Source organism: Helianthus annuus, chromosome 3 (assembly GCF_002127325.2).
Source record: "Helianthus annuus cultivar XRQ/B chromosome 3, HanXRQr2.0-SUNRISE, whole genome shotgun sequence".
Lineage (NCBI taxonomy): Eukaryota > Viridiplantae > Streptophyta > Magnoliopsida > Asterales > Asteraceae > Helianthus > Helianthus annuus.
The window spans coordinates 143171374-143190992 of NC_035435.2; the positions used below are offsets into that span (position 1 = coordinate 143171374).

General features: G+C 36.8%; 1 protein-coding gene across 1 annotated transcript; it reads left to right on the forward strand.

Moving 5' to 3' along the window:
- Positions 1-1371: 1371 nt before the first annotated feature.
- On the forward strand, positions 1372-8863 carry LOC110929856. Its single transcript, XM_022173047.2, has 8 exons — positions 1372-1646; positions 1899-1984; positions 2060-2217; positions 2298-2428; positions 2736-3049; positions 7448-7778; positions 8287-8364; positions 8558-8863. The coding sequence occupies exons 5-8, from the start codon at positions 2748-2750 to the stop codon at positions 8606-8608; spliced, it is 762 nt and encodes a 253-aa protein (XP_022028739.1). The 5' UTR covers positions 1372-1646; positions 1899-1984; positions 2060-2217; positions 2298-2428; positions 2736-2747; the 3' UTR covers positions 8609-8863.
- Positions 8864-19619: the final 10756 nt, after the last annotated feature.

Genomic DNA, 19619 nt, shown 5'->3' on the forward strand with positions numbered 1-19619 from the left:
ATGATGATCATATAAGTGCAAAATTAGTGCAATGTTGATGTATGAATGTGTATGTAGTAGAATATTTGATAAATGAAATTGATATAGAATGAATGTTATGTGAGCTTAGTTGATTTGATGATCCAAGATATGAATTAGCAGGAATGTGTATAGAATACTTGTACATTATGCTTTGCTAGTGGTACGCACACTAAGTGCTTGATGAAATGCCTTGAATAAAGATTTATATATGACAAAGACGATCTCATGTGTATATGATGCTAGATGGTTAAAACTGGTAAATAATAGATTGTTAACTCAATTATGTTGAGAAAAGAATGGAAGGAAGACATGAGATTAAAGTATATCGATTGTAAATTGTAGGAGTGAAGGAAGAAGACACAAGCCATTCCGGGTCACAATCGAAGCACGACAAAGGTAAGTTCTTATACTTACAAGTACTAGTATCTATAATGCTTATGTTACATTTTTATGTTAAGGTTATAAATTTTTTTGTTAAATGAAAATACATGGAAGTTCGATTCGTGCATACGGGTCGAATAAGTAAGAATGACATATGTATGAATTGGGAATTGGTGTCGAACCAGATATAGAAGATTGAAGGAATTCGACATCAAGACCCGCTAGAAAGTATGAATGAATGTTAATGAAAGGATTATTATCATGTTCGATAGAAGGTTTGAATTCTATGTTGGTTAATTATGATATAACTAATTTGTTTGGTATGGTTGTAGTTAGATCATCGTGTTAAGTGGCATCAAGCTTGGAATGAACATATCTCCCGCATATCACGTTTTCGCGTTTTCATGTTCAAACGGGTCAAAACATTTTGTAGTTATGTTTAAGTTTAATAGTACGTTTGTAGATTGTGTTTAAACTTATTATGTTAGTATGTTATCTACTAGTAAACTTATAAGTAGCCATGTTTCGATTGTAAATGTTGGGTTTCTACATGTTAATGAATGCCAAAAAAAAAAACTTTTGTTTAAATAATCATACGATTATAATATGCGCTTTTAGACCCGTATATGATTGGGTCTCACAAATTTTCTCTACCGACGATTATAAAAAGCAATTAAAACGTGTGTTTGTGAATTTTCAAATGAATGATCATGGTTTAGGGTATTGGCTGAAAAAAATTTGCTTTAAAAAATCATGTATTTTTAGTTAACTATTCTTTTTCAGTTTAGCCTTTGGATTTACGAAACTTATCAAAAGAAATCAAAATACAACTCCATAGTTTATATTTAAAAATTCAAACTCAAACTATTTATGAAACGACAACCGAAGATTCCGTCAAGTTTACTAACGACGTCAATATCAAAAAATCCATAAAAACAATAATAAAAAAAAATCCGATGTGTGTGTAACTGTGTGTGGGTGGGGGGTAAAAGCAATGCAAGTTTTACACCATTGGTAACTGCTGAACGCGTACAAGATCTCATCCACACCGTTGGATCATAAACCAACGGCCACAGATCTATTCCCTCCTCTGTTCGATAAACCTGAACATGAAGCCTGCTATATAAAGGGGCTCCAAATGAGAGAGAGAGAAAGTATATGTCATATGCATCAATAACAACACCATTTCTTCACTATTTCGTTTGTAAATCGAAAATTATCAAGAAATTTCACACGAGAATTCGGTGAGTAAAATGTTGAAGTTGTTCGTTGAATTCAAAGGATCTATAGCTCAATCCGCCTCAATTAGATTGTCAAATTTCGGATTTCAGATTGCAGATTTGTGTGTTTTTAGTTAATAACAGAGTTTATTCAAATTGTTTGATTCGGTTGATGAATTTTGATCTTTTGATCTTTTGTTATGGTTTTGTTTTGAATTTTTATGTAATTTCGATGATTAATAGAATAATAATAGGATAATTTGGCTTATTTTGCAGAGATGTTATACGAACAGAGGATTTTGAGCTGTTATTGAGCTTTTTACTCTTCTGGATTTGAAATCCAAAGGCGAATCGAGGATATTGTAAGTTTGGAGGTTTGCGTTATACGAATTTCGCATTGTTTGATGAATTAATTGTGATGTTTGTTGAATTTACAGGTTGATTTGAAGCGGATTTAGGTGAAATGAAATCGAATTTGAAGATGTCTTTGATGTAAAATGTTCATTAATCGCCTAAAGTTTTCAAGTTTTGAGAATTTCTGTGTCTAAAACCGTCCAATTGAATCAAGAAGATCGTGAAACAAAGTACATAATAAGTAAGTATCAATCGTTCTGAATTTTTACTCATCTGAATTGAATCACAGTTTCATCTGATGCTTATTATTCTGTTTTGCAGTTTCATCGCTCTGAGTTTCGTTAATTCGTCGTTGAAATCTCGTCGCTGAAATCTCCAATTTCGCTCTGATTTTCGTTAATTCGTCGTTGAAATCTTCGACCTCGAGGAACACAACAGATTGCAGCTTAAAGGTAATGCTAATGAACTTTCTCACAAGAAGTCTGTTATATCTTCTTCATTTTTCTTTAGATCTCAATTTTCGTCACTTCCATTGATCTTCTCGATTCTTCTTCTGGTTATGAGAAAGATAATCATTGAATCCGATCAATCTACTGAACTGTAAATTTTGAACAATTTTAGAACATTTTTGATATAATTTTGAAATATTATCATCATTTTCTTTTTTTTTTCTTCTTTGAAAACCTAACTATGGTTGAGAAAAAGGGGTTAAAACTTAAAAGTAAACTAACCATGGTTAGTGAATTGGAACCGTAACAGGAGCATTATTAAATGGAGAAAAATAACTCATTGAGAGACAGATCTAATACGACGACGTCTTCATCTTCGGACTTCGTGTTGCAGTGGGGGAACCGGAAACGGTTACGTTGTATGAAGGTTCAGCAGCAACAGGGTAAGGATAAAGAGTCAGTGACGGTTTCCGGTACACCGCCGTTAGGTCAATCGTCAATTACGGGACGGGTTGACCGGCGGCATAATAAGGAAGGGGTTAGTGGTTCTAACGCCGTTAGTAACGGTCACGGGTATATTAATCTCCGGCAACGATCCGCTTCGCCGGCTCATCGGGTTCTCAGGTATTTTCGTGATTTTTGCACGTGTAGTATTTTGTTTAATAGTTTGCATAATTTAATGGTAAGTTAGTTTAAATTAAACAGATTTACTCATATATTTGAATTTAGTAATAATTTGTTTTGTGGGGTTAATCCAAACGTAACATTAAAAGAAATGATGAAACATAACTTTAATATTTGGCACATATCAATTCTTTTCTTTTTGAAAGTATTAAAAAAGTATTATATTTATTAATTGTTTTTGAATGACTTATTGTTTTATCAGTTATTACTATTGTATTTAACCATTTAATTTTTTAAAAAAGTTAAAAGGTTATTTTATTACTTTTTTAACGAAACTAAGTATAAAAAGTTAAATATTACAAAGAGTAACTTTCTGTTTTCATCCCTTGAGTTTTGTCAATTTTAACAAATTTAGTCCAAAAATCTAATTTATAACAAATCTAACCCTAAGGTTTACATTTCTTAACGTTTTTCATCCCTAAGAATTAAACGAAAAAACATCCTTAGGGATGAAAAACATTAAGAAATACAAACTTCATGGCTGGATTTGTTATAAATTAGATTTTTGGACTAAATTAGTTAAAATTGACAAAAGTCAGAAACGAAAACAGAAATTTCCTCTATTACAAATTTGATAAAAGTAAAAGAAAATGTTATTTACAAATTACATACAGATAGACAATGATTTGACACGAGGAATGGGGCAACTTTATTAAAAAACGGTATGCTAGCAACCTTAATTAAATAAGAATATATGCCTATTGTTTTTTTAAATCTTTATCGGATGAATAAATAAAATGTCTTCTGGCCAATGACCTTGTGGTCAGTGGTAGAAAGTACTTGAGTTCTTAAATGAGGCTCAGGTTTGATTCCCATTAACTGCAAGTGAGGTGGTAAGGTTTACCCATCTTGGTGGAGTTCCTGACCGGGGTCACGGGTTCGAGCTGACAGTCGGGATTAAGTTTCCACAAGGTGAGAGGATGAGCTCTGCACTGCACTCCCCCTCATTCGAACCCGGGTGGCTGTGCTTCTGATAAAAAAGGGTTGAAGCCAGTCCGGTAGTGAGTTTCCAGTCGATCTACACCTTTAAAAAAAATGTCTGCTCATTCGTTTTTTTTTTCTTTTTTGTTTGCTTTTTTTCTTCATAAACTTATTGATTAATGGGTAACTTTGATTTATAAAGTCTACCAATGATATAGTAACCTTTACTTTAATATTTGATTTTTTTAATTAAATTATACAAATACGAAACACAAAGTTGTCTTTGGTGTCTTAAAAGCTCACAATTTTTCATAGTTGAGTTATTCCGAAATTTGTTTAAATCTTCATCATGATTAATGATTTCATATCGAATTTACGTATTATTTTATTTAAAGTTATTATTATCTCCAGATGTTCCTGTTTTATTCATGTAGGTACACAGTTTTTAGTTTCTTTCTAGTAGAATGGGCAAAAAAAATAAAAAAATACATACAAATTACGGAATCTTTTACACTTTTTTGTTGGTTGTTACAACCAGAAGTTGCCAAGTACTTTCTTTGTTGGTAAAATGTTTTTTTTTTAATTATAAATATAGTTGAGAATCAGAACCGTCCCTAAAAACTCTTGAAAAAATTTAAGCCTCGGGCGACGAAAAAAATTGGGCCCAAAATTATGGTTAAGAGTAAATGAATTACAAAAATAAAAACTTAGTGTTGGAGCAAAGACTTGAACTTGAGACCTTTACATTATTTTGAGATGTTTTTTGCCACTATACCACCAATACATTTTTGCATAACAAATGGATAAATATACTAAATATATAATTTAATAAATATATAAAAGCTTATAAAGGTTTTTCGGGCCCTTTGAAATTTTGGGCCTCGGGCGTCGGCACGGGTTTGCCGGGCCCAAAACCGGCCCTGTTGAGAATTAACACATAAACTATAGATTAGTTAAATAAGACAATACCAGATTAAATAAACATAAAACAGATTAGTTACGTACAATATTAGTATTTAGGTGTTATTTTCAGTTTTAGTGGAATAATTTTGATTTTAAGTACTAAAGTTATGACAAGATTAACGATGTCCCAAACTATACTAAACTAGATTACTTATGACAAGATTAACGATGTCCCAAAAAATATATATATATTTAGAAGCCAAAATTAGAAGGTCCACTTTGTATTAATTTATTAGTTTTTGGAGTTAAAAAACGTAAAATCAGGGGATTTGTCTTTTATTTCGTGTCACTATAGAGTTCACTCAGTAATAATGCATCTTTCCCAAATATATGTTTTGGATTGAAAATGATGTGTAAAGCTATTTTTAAATTAAGGAAAATACAGTGTTTGACTAATTGACTTAATGTTTAATAATTAAATTTAGAAAAAGTGGTAAAATCGTTGGATTTGTTCTTTAATTTTAACACGAGAGTAATTTGCAGAAGAGCAAATATACTATACATACATAAATATAGTTGATATTTTATTAAGGTAAATGGAAGTTACAACTTGCTAGAACAAAACTTACAACTTGTTTTTATTGTTTATATATATATATATATATATATAGTGTTATATATATATATATATCATTTCTTTTCCTGATTATTTGTCCTTGAAAATGAAAAAAATAACAGTATATTAATAAATATTTCAATATTCTTAATTTAATATTTATTTTTCTGAAGTCTTCCAATTGAATTTTCTTCTATCCACGACATGATATGACTAATCTTGATTTCGACCTGCAATCTTTTATGTTTTTTTTTCTTCTTCCCAAATTGAATTTTTCATCTATCCCTTTGACATGCATGAAATGATTAATTTTGATTTTAACTTGGAATGTTTTTATTGGATTTTTTTTCTCTATTTGACATGATTTGAATAATTTTGATTTTGAAATTTAACCATACAATTTTACAGCCCATTCTTATTATTATTTTTATTTTTTAATTATATTATCATTTCTTGTTATAATATAATCGTTACTGGTAATATTAATATTTAATAATTAATCATTAATCAATCTTTAAATTTCTTAATTCTGCACATTGTTTACTTTTATAGATTTGTCATTAATTACTAAGAAAATGATAATATATTATTGTATTCATACTTTTTTTGGTGTACGTAATCATTTTTCACATGATTTGCCTCCTAGGATTTTTTTTTACTCTCGTTAACATTAATTAATTTTACCTAATATCACAAATTAGTTATTTCTAATCTCTATTTTCTTAATGATATTTCCCTAACAATTTATCCATCTTTTTCCTGTCTATAGCTCCTTTTTAATCTCCAAAAATAACATCTTTAATTTTGCTAAATTATTTTATAATATTACCCACTCCTTTAAAGGAATTATTATTATTTCGATTATTCTTATTATTATTTATATTATTATCCATTTTGCTTTAAATTAGTTTATTATTAAAAGTCCGGACATGTTCTCCTTATAATATAAAAGGGTGTCCTTTTCAATCTTTTGTATTATCGCCATATATTATTAATATAATGTGTTACTATTAAAAAAAAAACTATTAAATAATCCATTTAGTTGTTTTGTATTCAATACCAAGTGAGCACCACATATTGTTAATATCTGGTTAATTTTTTGGAATATTATAAAAATAAAATAAAATATAATCCTCATCCTATGTTATTCAATATTTTAGGTTGCATAAATTTATATTATATTTGGGTGTGGTTTTATTATACAAATGATAAATCTCTCTTTATTCTCCACTTTACACATGGCCCCTTATTGCAAGTGTGAGAAGGGGGACAATAATCAGGAGAAGTTATCCATCCAACCACGTGTGCCACAACTCACCTCCACTCCAATCATCACCCCATTTTCCACCGTTTGATCCCACTCACCCCCGATACTTTTACCACCTTTAAGATCCCGACACGTGTCCACCATCCAACCCCAACCCCATATCATCCAACGGCCACATCTCACCCCAAAACCAACGCCACCTTTTTTCCAATTCATATTCTTTTTCTTCCCCTGCGCCGCTGCGCATGTTATCATCCCCATCCCAGATCTCTCCTATTGCTCAACCATAAATAAAAGAGATGAATTAAAAAATTATTAATATTGGAACAAAAAATAAAAATAAAAAACAAAAAAAACAACCCCCTCTTTTTAAGGCCTGACCCATGAATCAAATATTCAAACACCTCCACTCATCTTTCCCATACCATCCCTCCAGTTTCCTCATTTTTCTTGTGTGATCCATATATCTACAGGGCTATATCCGTAATTTACCACCCTTTTACCAGTCCATTTCCCTTTCTTTTTTATAATATTTTTTTATTCATGTAAATAATTTATAAAAAGTCATAAATAACGTGATCATGTTCTGATATTCCATATTTCTTATTATTTTTATAACCAAATTGTGTAGGAATTCAGAAACTTCAAATTCCATGAAGGGGCAGAGCAACGGTGGCAGAGGCGTTTGTTCACCGGACAGAGGGGGTGCGCACGATAAGAGAGGTGCACATCATAACGGGAAGAATAATAATAACGGTGGTGGGTCGGCGTCGTCGGAAACGGCGCATGATAGCAAAAAAGGGGCATCGCCGGTGAATGAAGCGGCTCCGATCGTGTGGCCGCCGAAATTCGTGATCGGACTGACGAATAAGGAGAAGGAAGAAGATTTTTTGGCGATTAAAGGATCTAAACTTCCTCAAAGACCCAAAAAAAGAGCAAAGTTCATCCAACGAACCATTAACGTACGCCTCTCTGATTCTCTGTCTACTTGTTTTATTTATGTATTTTTCAATTATTAGAAAAAAAAATCTCAATTTGGTGAAATTTTAAAATTTTATATCATAGTTGGCTCATTTTATTAATGCATTTTTCGATTATTAGAAAAAAATCTCAATTTGGTGAAATTTTAAAATTTTATTAATGCATTCACTATAATTATTGTTTTTAATTTTTATTTGAATGAATTAAATAAAAATATAAAATTTACTTTTAAAAAGTTGGATGAAAAAATGTTTATTTTTTTAAATATTTTATCACAAATGGAGAATAATAGTTTCAATGAATTAAAGTTTGTTGCTGTTAGACAATGCAATTACACCATGGGTCCATTCGGAATAATAAAAATACATAAAGCATTATTTTTAATGTCAATGTCAACTTTCTTTCTTTTTATCTTTATTTTATTGGTTTTTATTTTAAGGTAAACTAACGTTAAAAAATGGTTTTCTTTTTTTTGATTTTGGTGAATAGTCGGTTATCCCCGGTGGGTGGTTGTGTGATCTTACGTTGGAACGGTACGAAGTTAGAGAGAAAAAGATCACAAAAAAGGTATACTTTACTTTCAATTCTTTTATAGTTTTATGACTTTTAGTCGTGGGATTATTTAGTGGTCTTATATAGAAATTATTTAAATAATATTAACAACTTAACGTTCTTCTGTATTTTTATAAAAATAATTGATATGGTTTTGTATTTATAAATATAATGGTTGTAATCATAAAAAAAAATTGGATGGTTACAGAGACCGAGAGGATTAAAGGCTATGGGAAGCATGGAGTCTGAGTCGGAATAAAGGTTTTGTGTTTGTATAATTTACAGAACTCGAAACAAATGTCTTGTAGTTTAATTTTGTACGATGATGTTATCTTTAGACATTTGTTTGTTTTTAAGTTGAGGAGGATAAGGAGAAATATTGAGGTATGTATTTAGTATTTTCGTCAATTTTCTCCACTTAAAATCAGCATGTAGCGTCCTTGTATACTAACCAAAGTGTTAAATGTTCATTTGTCTTGGTTTGACTCGTGATTTATTATTATTATTTTTAATTTAATGTTGTAAAGAGGTGGAAAGTTCTTACACGTATGTTTGTTTGTTTGTTTTTTTTCTTTTAATAATTGCAATATTTTAATAAATTCATGCAAGAATATATTTTTTAAAGTTAAATAAATTTCTTGAACTTCATCAACGGTTTAAAAGTATAGGTGTCTGATACAAAGATAATCGTGCAATAAACGTCGACAAACTGAAAAGTAAATGATGGGAAAATAACCATCAAAATTGGTTTACTAGGCTTTGTAATGTATTGATATAAGGGCTGCAAATGAAACGAACATGAACAAGACTTTGTTCATGTTTGTTTGTTAAGAAATATATGTGTTTATGAACTGTTCATGAATACTTATCGAAGGAGATTGTATGTTCGTGTTCGTTTGTTAAGGAAGCGAAATTGTTCGTGTTCGTTTGTGTTTGTTAATTGTATGCAACAAACGAAAACGAACGTTGATGAACATAAACCTAAGGATGAGCCCATCCCCATACCTGAAAAACTAACCGCCTTTTCCCCATCACCCTTGGAAGTGTTGACCTCCATCTCAGTATCAGTATTTTCGTTGTCAATGTCTATCCCTTAGTGAGCCTTTGGGAGGGGCGTCAGACTAGGCATTTGTTGCGGAGCTTCATCTCTAGCTGATTTACCCCTCGTCAAATGCTCCAACAGGTTCTCTGAAATAGGCCCTGAGGAAGAAGAAGAAGTCTTTGCACCAGGCCCTCGTCAAAGTATCACCTTTCTTAACTTTTTTGGGTTCCAGGTTTCCACCAATCTTCGGTCCAGGCTTTTCCTCTTTCTTGGAGTAACCAGCTTCTTAAGATCAGAAGCAACTGTGCTCTTAATACTCGCAGATCCAGTCTCCAAACCCTCACCAACAACCTTCATCGGATTTCCACCATATGCTAAATCACAATCACTCTTCTCTATCTCCGGGTCTTCAGCAGATTTGTTACTCTCGGTCCAAGAAGATTTCTATGGAACATGAACTAAAACGGACAGATTACCTTCTTGTAAGCAGTCGAAGCCGTTTGCTTCAAAAGGGGATCAGAATTAGGCTCTAGCTCAAAAAAGCTAAAAACCAAGTCATCAAAAGAAGGCACTTGCAAGGAGTCTCGAAGAGACATATCTGCCAGAATAAAAAAACACAAAATCATCACTCAATCAAAAACTTCGTTAGAACACTAATACACTCTCAATATCACTCACCCTTCCCTTTACAAGTAATGAGTGGCCACATTGTAACGCCCTTAAAAATATCTAATATTTAACATTAATATTTACCTTGATGGTAAATATTATATACATCAATACTATTATAATTTAACTTGGTTAGTTGCTTGTTGATAGATAATAAAACATTGAAAAGTGACCCTTTTTATATTAAACAATACATGACGAGCTAAAATGGACAATTAGGAAACTAATTGTAATAAAAAGAAATTAAAACTCAAAACACACACTGATGTGTGTGTTTTGGTCGACCAGAACCAGAGCAAGAAGGGGGAAAGCTCCCCACAACCTAAAATCATCAATTCTTCAAATCGAAAGGGAAATCGGGTCTAAAATCAGTGCATGAACTGAAAGTACTGATCATCTAAGCTAGAGGATCATAAGGTATGTTGAAAATTTGATAATAGTGAAGTAAAGGTTTTTGATAAACACCAGCAATTGCAATTCAAGTATGAATTGTGAGTGTTAGAATGAAACTTGAAGTGTATTCATGTTTAGAAACAAACCATTGACAAAAATTGTGAAGCTAATGCAATAATTTAAGTGTTTGGGCAATTAATCATGATTATGTAGGTGGGTTTTTGATGAAATTATGAATTACATGGATGATGGTAGTAAAATTACATGTTTGATAGTGACGAGGTATGGTACTGGATTCGACCCGAGCGATCGGACTTTCTTGTTATTTATCACTTTTATATAGTAATTATATATTATTATTATTGTGTACTAACCCGCGAAGCCCAGCGCGTTGTAGTTTATGCTACACTAGGCTGTGGGCTCGTAGAGACAACCCCTAACTGGGCTTGGCCCATTGAGGTTAGGGTTTTTCCCATATCTCCTATATAAGGAGGCCTTCACCTCCTTATTAGGGCATGAGATATAGGGCAACACTTTTGTAGCTGGAAATAGGGGATTCTTCCTCTACCGGCAGTCTCTACAATTGCCCACGTTTCTCTCTCCTTGTTTACAGGTCTAGGATGAAGTGGAGAAGACAAGGTGTGGTCGTTCATCACCGTAGAAGTACCGACCCGCTCGGGTTACTCTTTTACATTGGCGCCATCCGTGGGACCCTATAGGTCACATCTCTTTCTTACCTACTCAAACTTCTAGATCTATACCCGTTATAACTGATATGCATTACAAATTTAATATATATGCTTGAATTTGGTACGTGCTTTTAAGCATGAAGCACGCATTACAATTTTAATATATATGCTTGAATTTGGTACGTGCTTTTAAGCATGAAGCACGCATTACAATTTTAATATATATGCTTGAATTTGGTACATGCTTTTAATTATGAAGCACTGTATACAAATCTCTAAAGTTAATAAAGTTAACAGATACCATAATTTCTTATGGGATGATATCACGGCTGCCCTGGCGGTCTCGTCGCCAGAAGAGCCACGGTGACGCGCCTACTTCCTTTGTGTTGTACGTCATCTCATCGTCGGAAAAGCCCCTTTGGCACGCCATCTTCTTCTCTCCTGCGCCGCTCCATTGTCGGAGAGCCACTGTGACGCACCATCTTCTTGTTGGAGAGCCGCCGTGACGCACAATCTTTTTGTCGGATGCCTGTTTTGCCGCCATCAATCGGCGAGCATCGTCCTAAGACGCACCATCTATCACTAGCTAGTGCCCCGGACATATTACTTTTCTACTTTGTACCCGATCAATCGTCTATCGCACGACACACCGCCCCGTTTCTGGTGAACACTTTTATTCACCTCGACGGCTCGACACAACAGGTGGAAGTTCTTATACACCCTTCCTCCTTCGGCTAACGATTTTCTTCAACCCGCCAAATCCCGGCAAAAGCTTTTAACTAACCCGCAGCTCGGCGGACGTTTTGTCCACTCACGCCATCTCCGGCCAACCCGTCCTCACTGACTCCATCAACCGGCGGGCATCGTCCCAAGTCACGCCATATCTGGCGGAACAGTTTAGATACTCAATCGCCCCACGGTGGGCGCACCGAATTTCCTCAGGCGGACGATTTTGATCACGCCATCACCGTTGCGCCACCCTCGTCTCGCGACACTTGAATATCCTTGGCTAAGCCGCCTACTGTTCATGTCGGGCACTCACTCTGTTCTACCTTGCACTAGAGTTGAGCTTTCTCCGCCGTGGCATGATGGTCTCAACACGAGATAGAATCCCACCCCTAACGACGCATCATTAAACTGTATGACCTTGCGTCATATACATCAATTTTTATGATAAGGCTAAGAATGCTTTCTAGTTTTCTTTTGGATTCACATGTTGCTTTTTTAAACTTGTTCGTTTATTTTACACGAATAGTCCCTATACAAGTCAATTTATGACTTTAACACCTTTTCTTTTGCATATTTGTGGTACCGTACAAACACTATCTTATGACTTTTAAACAATAAATGTGGCATATATTCATTTGACCAATATATGGGCATGCTATTTTATCAAATAGCATCAGATCGTTTACATCAGTGCAACCAGCAATTGAAATTTAGGGGATGACCCTGACATCGGCAGATAAAGGGTGTACTAGATGTCCCCATCTTTACACAATATTTTGTCGCCATGCCCATGTAACCAATACAGGTTGCCCTCCATCTTTGCTCAACCTACGCTTCCACCACAAACACATACAGTAGGCAACTCTCTAAAGCGATGCGCACGACAAAAACCCACCATCAATGGCGGAAACTTCTCATGTGCCGTATCGACAACCAGTGTGTGCGGCCGGAATGGCTCTGCTATCTTGCGCCAGCGGACACAGCTCCGCCACCTTGCTCCGACTGTGTAGCGGGACATGCCTTTGCCACGCGCGCATGGCGGGAAGCTCTCATTCGTAGTCATGCGTACCAACCAACTGCTCCGCCCATCTCCGGTCGGTGACCGTTTTGGTCACGCCTTTACTACACTTTTAAAACGCATTGTCAAATGGTCACCGCCACTGCGCGTCATTATCTCTTTCCGCCATCTACAACCCACATCTATCATGGGGCACTACTAGAGCATTCCTGCCTTCGCACAACCTGGTTCGTGCCACCGTCATCCGCCCTACGCGTTTCGCGCCACCGGTTCCTCCGCTGCAGGTCTTTGTACCATAAGAAACTTTTATCGAAGGCATGAGCTTGAGTTTTCATGATCACGCCAATTCCGGCGACGACTTCTTTGCCGCACCATCCCCGGCGCGCACTTATTTTGCCACTCCCCACTCAAGCATTGGTTAAAACTCGAAACACCCTACTATATGGCACCTCATTACCCTTTGGTTGTGTAGTTATTTTTGCTCGCGCCACTAATGGCGGAAGTTTTTATTCAACCTGCCACTACCGGCGGAAGCTTTTATTCAACTCGTCACCATAGGCGGAAGCCTTTGCTCGCCCCGGAAAGTCTCCAACGGACGCTTTTATCCACCTGCGGCGCTTCCGGCCGATTACTTAAATCACTCCGCCACCTATGGCGGATGCTTCGGTCCACTGCGGTGCCCTCAGGCGGTCGCTTTTCATCCACCCACACCTCTTGCGGACACTTTTATTCGTTTCGCCACCCCCGGCGGACAACATTATTCATCGCGCCATCCCTGGTGGACAATCTCCTAGGTCATGCCATCTCCGGCATACACATTTCTTGGTGGCGCCACCTCCGGCGGACACCTTTCCTGGTCGCACCACCTCCGGCGGGCACCTTTATTCGTCGCACCGCCACGAGCGGACAAATTTCAGTCTACCCGCCACCCCGGCGGACTTTTTCGTTCATTCCCACCATCTCCGGCGGATATCCTCCTTGCTCGCGCCATCTCCCGTGAGCACGCCTTTGGTCATGCTTATAAATTGACTTTACTATAGAACAAAACACAAGAGTACCTATTGGAAATCCTCAGCTGTCATGCAGAGAGATATATCTTCGAACCTTCTTGCCTATTATTATAAAGGGGGTTGTGGCGCATTTAGTCACGCCATCGCCGTAGCGCCTACGTTGCCACTCATACACCGGCATGTCGCTTTAATTCGTGTTACTAGAGCTTTTAACGGAACCAGGTCACTTATAATGGTTTAACACTTTCCTCTTTATACTACAACACATGTTACATGTGCCGAGGCTTTATAGCACGAGATCGTACAACCGCTATAGCACTACTCTTAAACATATATGAGCATATATCCATTTCACCATAATTACGGGGTGTCATGTAACCGCCCTAGCATCCATATCATCTTCCAGATCATGGACATGCATTTTACCCAACATGAGATCATTTACATCCATAAAGACGGTACTTGAAATTTGGTGGCATAGGCCATCCATACCACTAAAAACGGCCGAAACTACATAAATATTATCGTCGTAGTATAATACCGCCATGGGTAGGATGTGTTAAAAAGCAACCAAGCTCGATCATTTCGACTTGTACATAGAATGGTCCTTGTCTAAATAAGACACGTTTTGGAAAACCTTATGTATACATACGAATAATAAAATTTTCTCCCTTGTTATTTCAATGCTACTAATGTTTTATTTAAGCAGCAATAGACTGGGAGACTAGCACAGCGGGCTAACCACTCATGCCCTAGCTACAATTAAGTCTTAAAAGCTGACATTTTGTAAAACCGAGCGGCACCTCGGTAGGAATTGACATCATCAAGCAAGACAGTCTTCTTGATAATGTCTCGCCACCTCCAACATGACACATCGAGCACATGACTCTCCTGCTAACATTATCTAGCAACATTGAAATAAGGGACGGGGACAGTGTAACACTATAAACACTATAGAACGTAGTCACCAACACCAAAGGCCTTGGTTCGGACATTCGATTTACACACCTGAAAACCCCTCTTCAACAACGAGATTTCGGTTGGACAGCTTCTTGTCAAACCTTCTTACTGGTAAGGTAGTTCTTGTCGCCATTTACTCTTTCACCAAGCTATACCTCGGTAATGATAAACCTAAGCTGGAGTTCACTAAGCTAAGCTATATATTTCGGAATGCAATTCCAGGTACAACCCTCTTTTTGCTTTATTTAGTTGCGCGACACACTTTTATTTGTTCAAACACGCTTCGCATCTCATTGCACGCCCTTGGTTCACTTGACTATATACATATATCTATATGATGATCCGTACATAACCTGATATGGCGATGCTACCCCAAAATTACAAAATTCTAAACGCATAAATGGAAAATTTCATTGCCCACACATGCATTTGGTCACGCTTGATTGGCCATCTGACATGTTGCATGGGCCTATATAATTACTTTTAATACTTAAGTTCTAACATGCCTAGCATCGTCAAACTGGGTAATCTGCTCGGAACAACATGGCTATGGGCAGACATGGTCAGAATATTTACGCAGGCTAAACTATACATCGGATAATCCTTATTCAAGCACGTGGACCTAGCTAGGCGCCTACGCACAACGCTCACGGGGGACAGGTCCTCAATCTCATCTTTAAATATGGTACTCTCATATAAATTGATAACTTAACGGAATACTCCATAAGTTATCTATTTGCTCTTCAAAATGACCTGATAATGCTTTCATATATTAAAAGGGTGCCTATTAGAATGGCCCACTAAACAAAAAGTGTCGATAAAGGTTGCACCTCTATTTCACGCACACTTATCTACAATACATTTAAATCGACTAATAAGCATGTCGGAGTCTTCTTAGCATGTTATACTTCATGTTTACTTGTCTATTTATTTTTAGTACTTATCAAGTTCAACGCTACTGACATACTTTAGCAGCACTGAACTGGGGGACTAGCAGGGTACAACGCCATTACGCCTTAAAAGTAATCAGTTTTTCTCAGGCTGCCTATTAAGGTGATATCCACTGCACATTAACCCGCATCGGCTCTTATATAATGTGGATGTTGCAATACGACAGACAATATTTATACTTCTCACATCATTTGGCCTACGACTATACCACTTGACACGCATATGCAATTTGGTAGTCAAGACAAACGCACGACAAAACTAGTATACTTGATTATTCGAATAAGTATTCCACACCAGTCTGCGACATGGATAAAAGAAAACCCTCACGCCACAGTCGGTGAGGTAAACAGATATGCCACCTACTATAAGCGTTCCACACGCCAGTGCGCGTCCAGGAAAAGCACGTAGTAGCTTACATAAAGTGCTCATTCACACCTAACGCGTATAAAGCATTTTATTATCTCAATAAGTGTTCACTCACGCCAAGCGCGTAGAAAGCACTTTGTTGTTCAAGTGTTCATTAACACCGCGCGGGTTATAAAGCACTTTCTGATATCAACAAATGTTGATATAAAAATTTGTAAACACAACATACCACCGCATTTGAACTGCATATCACGGTAAAAACAACTCTGACACGAAATATTTTTCATAATAACAAAGTCAGATGATCAAAGTATACAGCGCTAAGAGTGGGCATCTTGGTAATAGATGTATTCAACCACTACTATTCCAGTGGGTATCTTAGTAATAGATGCACAACCACTGATGAAAAACCAAGTACTTGTCCCACAATTATAAAAAACATTGTGGGGAACATAAATAACGCTCTAAGCACCCTTGCGAGGTCATTGAGCATAGCAAGCACTTCTGTAGGGGTGCATTGTATATCATTCCTCCCGACTGCAACGACGATTGCTATAGTCGGATCATCAATAACAATGGCTGGTACAACCACCAGCAGTTCTACATTCGCCTAAGGTAGCATATCATCTGCATGTGCATCTATGACTACCAGTGGCTGCACATTACGACAACGGGGATCCCGGTGACACGGACGCGTGGTAGGGATCGTCGTCACATCAACATCAACTCTTTCAATGGGTTGAACGCCGTTAGTGTACCATATGCTAACCAACGAAAGTCGCACCAAAAGGTGAATATTTTACAGTAGCCCACGTGACCATGGGCACACCGCTAAAGCAGGGCCACACCTGCAAAAATCATCCAAAGGCGAGACACTTGATCGCCAAAACTCAGCTTGTTCCAAGACTCATGCATGAGATCTGACCGCATACACGCAACCTTAAAAAGCTCATGGTAATGCGCCAGTACAAATGACAACTACCTATAACCAATCAGCGTGCACCAAGTTACCCAACCAATTTCTACGATGAGCAATCGTGTACTATTCATTTCTCCATTATCTCTACTCACAGCCAACGACAACCACAACAAATAGGGCCGGTGACTTTCTCGCACCCGGACGACATGTAAGCCTAAAATTAGTGATCTTCATTCCCGAGCTCCTAATAAGTCTAAGTGCTTCTCCCACGCTTGCACACGGAAGCAACACTAGACTGGGGGACATGACGAGGTATGGTACTGGATTCGACCCGAGCGATCGGACTTTCTTGTTATTTATCACTTTTATATAGTAATTATATATTATTATTATTGTGTACTAACCCGCGAAGCCCAGCGCGTTGTAGTTTATGCTACACTAGGCTGTGGGCTCGTAGAGACAACCCCTAACTGGGCTTGGCCCATTGAGGTTAGGGTTTTTCCCATATCTCCTATATAAGGAGGCCTTCACCTCCTTATTAGGGCATGAGATATAGGGCAACACTTTTGTAGCTGGAAATAGGGGATTCTTCCTCTACCGGCAGTCTCTACAATTGCCCACGTTTCTCTCTCCTTGTTTACAGGTCTAGGATGAAGTGGAGAAGACAAGGTGTGGTCGTTCATCACCGTAGAAGTACCGACCCGCTCGGGTTACTCTTTTACAGATAGAAACTCCATTGAATCCTAATTACTAATTGAACATTTTGATGATGTTGAATTCATGAGATGTAAATACATGGCTTAATGTTGATTAGTAGAACCCATTTAAGTAATATATAAATTTATGCCCATAAGGTGTTTGACGAAACGCCTAAAAGAACTACCAATATGAATAATGAACGAGAATTGTTAATAAGAACCTATGATTGAAAGTTGGGCAAGTTTACATGCCATGGAAGTGGATAACAAGGTTCTAATTATAAATGGGTTACACTCTATAGGTAACTCGGGTGAAGCTTCGGGAAGTCAAGCTGAAGCTGTCACGGCCCCCGACTCGGTTTGACCCGTTTCAGGAGACGCGGGACAGAAAATCCCGTGGTATTTATTTTTACAGCGGAAGTCTTAACAGGATCGTTTTAAACTTGAAAAATTTTGCCCGAGTATTATTTATTTACATTTCAGGATAAATCCCGTAAATATCATAATTTCATTATTTTACAAACATGTTTATTTAATTGAGCCACTATTTCAAGCTTGATGGTGCTCCGTAGCACGTGTACTGAAATCACAGTATGTCACCTGAAACATGTTGTAAAAAGGTTTTGTCAGCGGGAAAATACTGAGTGAATCATTCATTTTGATAAAAATTGACACATAGTTATAATTTACAGCATAAGAGCGATTACTATGGCAGTATCTTAATTAATATCTGGTTTTGCCACCGGTGTGACGATGGTCATACCACTATTGGGTCCAGTCATCCAATTAGTGACGTTTTGTCACTGTTAGGTCTTATTAGCCTAACCCACGTTAGGGCTTATTGCCTAACCGTGAGAAATTAGTAATGTGCACAATACCCCACTAACCAGCGGTCAAGATAACCACGACTTAATCCCTGTAATTATAACTTTTGAAAATAATTTGAGGTATTGTAAAACAGTTGATAAAAAGAGAATGACTCACATTGCAGATTTAACGGGCAAGGTATAAGCCTACTGATTAGCCTTGATTAAACCTAATTTAATAATAATGCACACACAATAGGTTAGTAACTTAATACAGCAGTTACGTCAATTCACGAGATCAAACCCTCACAATGATTAACAAGTGCAATACTTAATAATTCAATCGGATTCACAACGAATAACAGAGCATAGTCCGAATTCGAACAACACTCAGATATTCAAGTCGAAATCACGACGAATAATCAAAGTAGAAGCTCAATTTGAGCAGCACTTGGACAATCGTTGGATAGTTATAATCGATCGGACGTTGAATCGTAATAGTGATCGAGTTATTACCCTGATTGCGGCAGCACTTCGTGAATTGTGTGTGTTAATTGTAGTAAACAGAGTATAACTCCGTGCCTTAGACGAATTTCTTCGTCGTTCAAACACAGAATTTCAAGTGCCAATGTCTGCTATTTATACACGAATTTGCTCCTGCTTACGGACCGTATGCCACTTCCCTTACGGTCCGTAAGGGAAGCAGTCTAAATATAGGGTGCCTAGGTTCGGGACTGGCTATGCTGAGTTGATAAAATGGTCCAATCAGATTCAAACAACGAGTTATTTTAGATAACTATCAATTAGGGTTTGCCCCCCTTGAGTTTTAGGGGCCCTGATCCTGATTCCGATGGTTCTGAAAATTTTAGGGCTAATGCAGAATTACTTGGGTGTCTCAATTAGGGTTTTCTTATTGACTAATTATCGTCCTAATTATTGATTTTAGTGACAGTTGTTACAGAAGCGAATGCACGTTTTAAGGAAAAGTTATAAGGAACGTGGCTTTATGCTTCGTAGGAT

Coding starts and splice junctions, on each gene's coding strand:
- LOC110929856 (XM_022173047.2), top strand. CDS start 2,748: ATGGAGAAAAATAACTCATTGAGAGACAGATCTAATACGACGACGTCT. Junction 3,050..7,447: donor CCGGCTCATCGGGTTCTCAG/GTATTTTCGTGA, acceptor CAAATTGTGTAG/GAATTCAGAAACTTCAAATT. Junction 8,365..8,557: donor AGAAAAAGATCACAAAAAAG/GTATACTTTACT, acceptor GGATGGTTACAG/AGACCGAGAGGATTAAAGGC.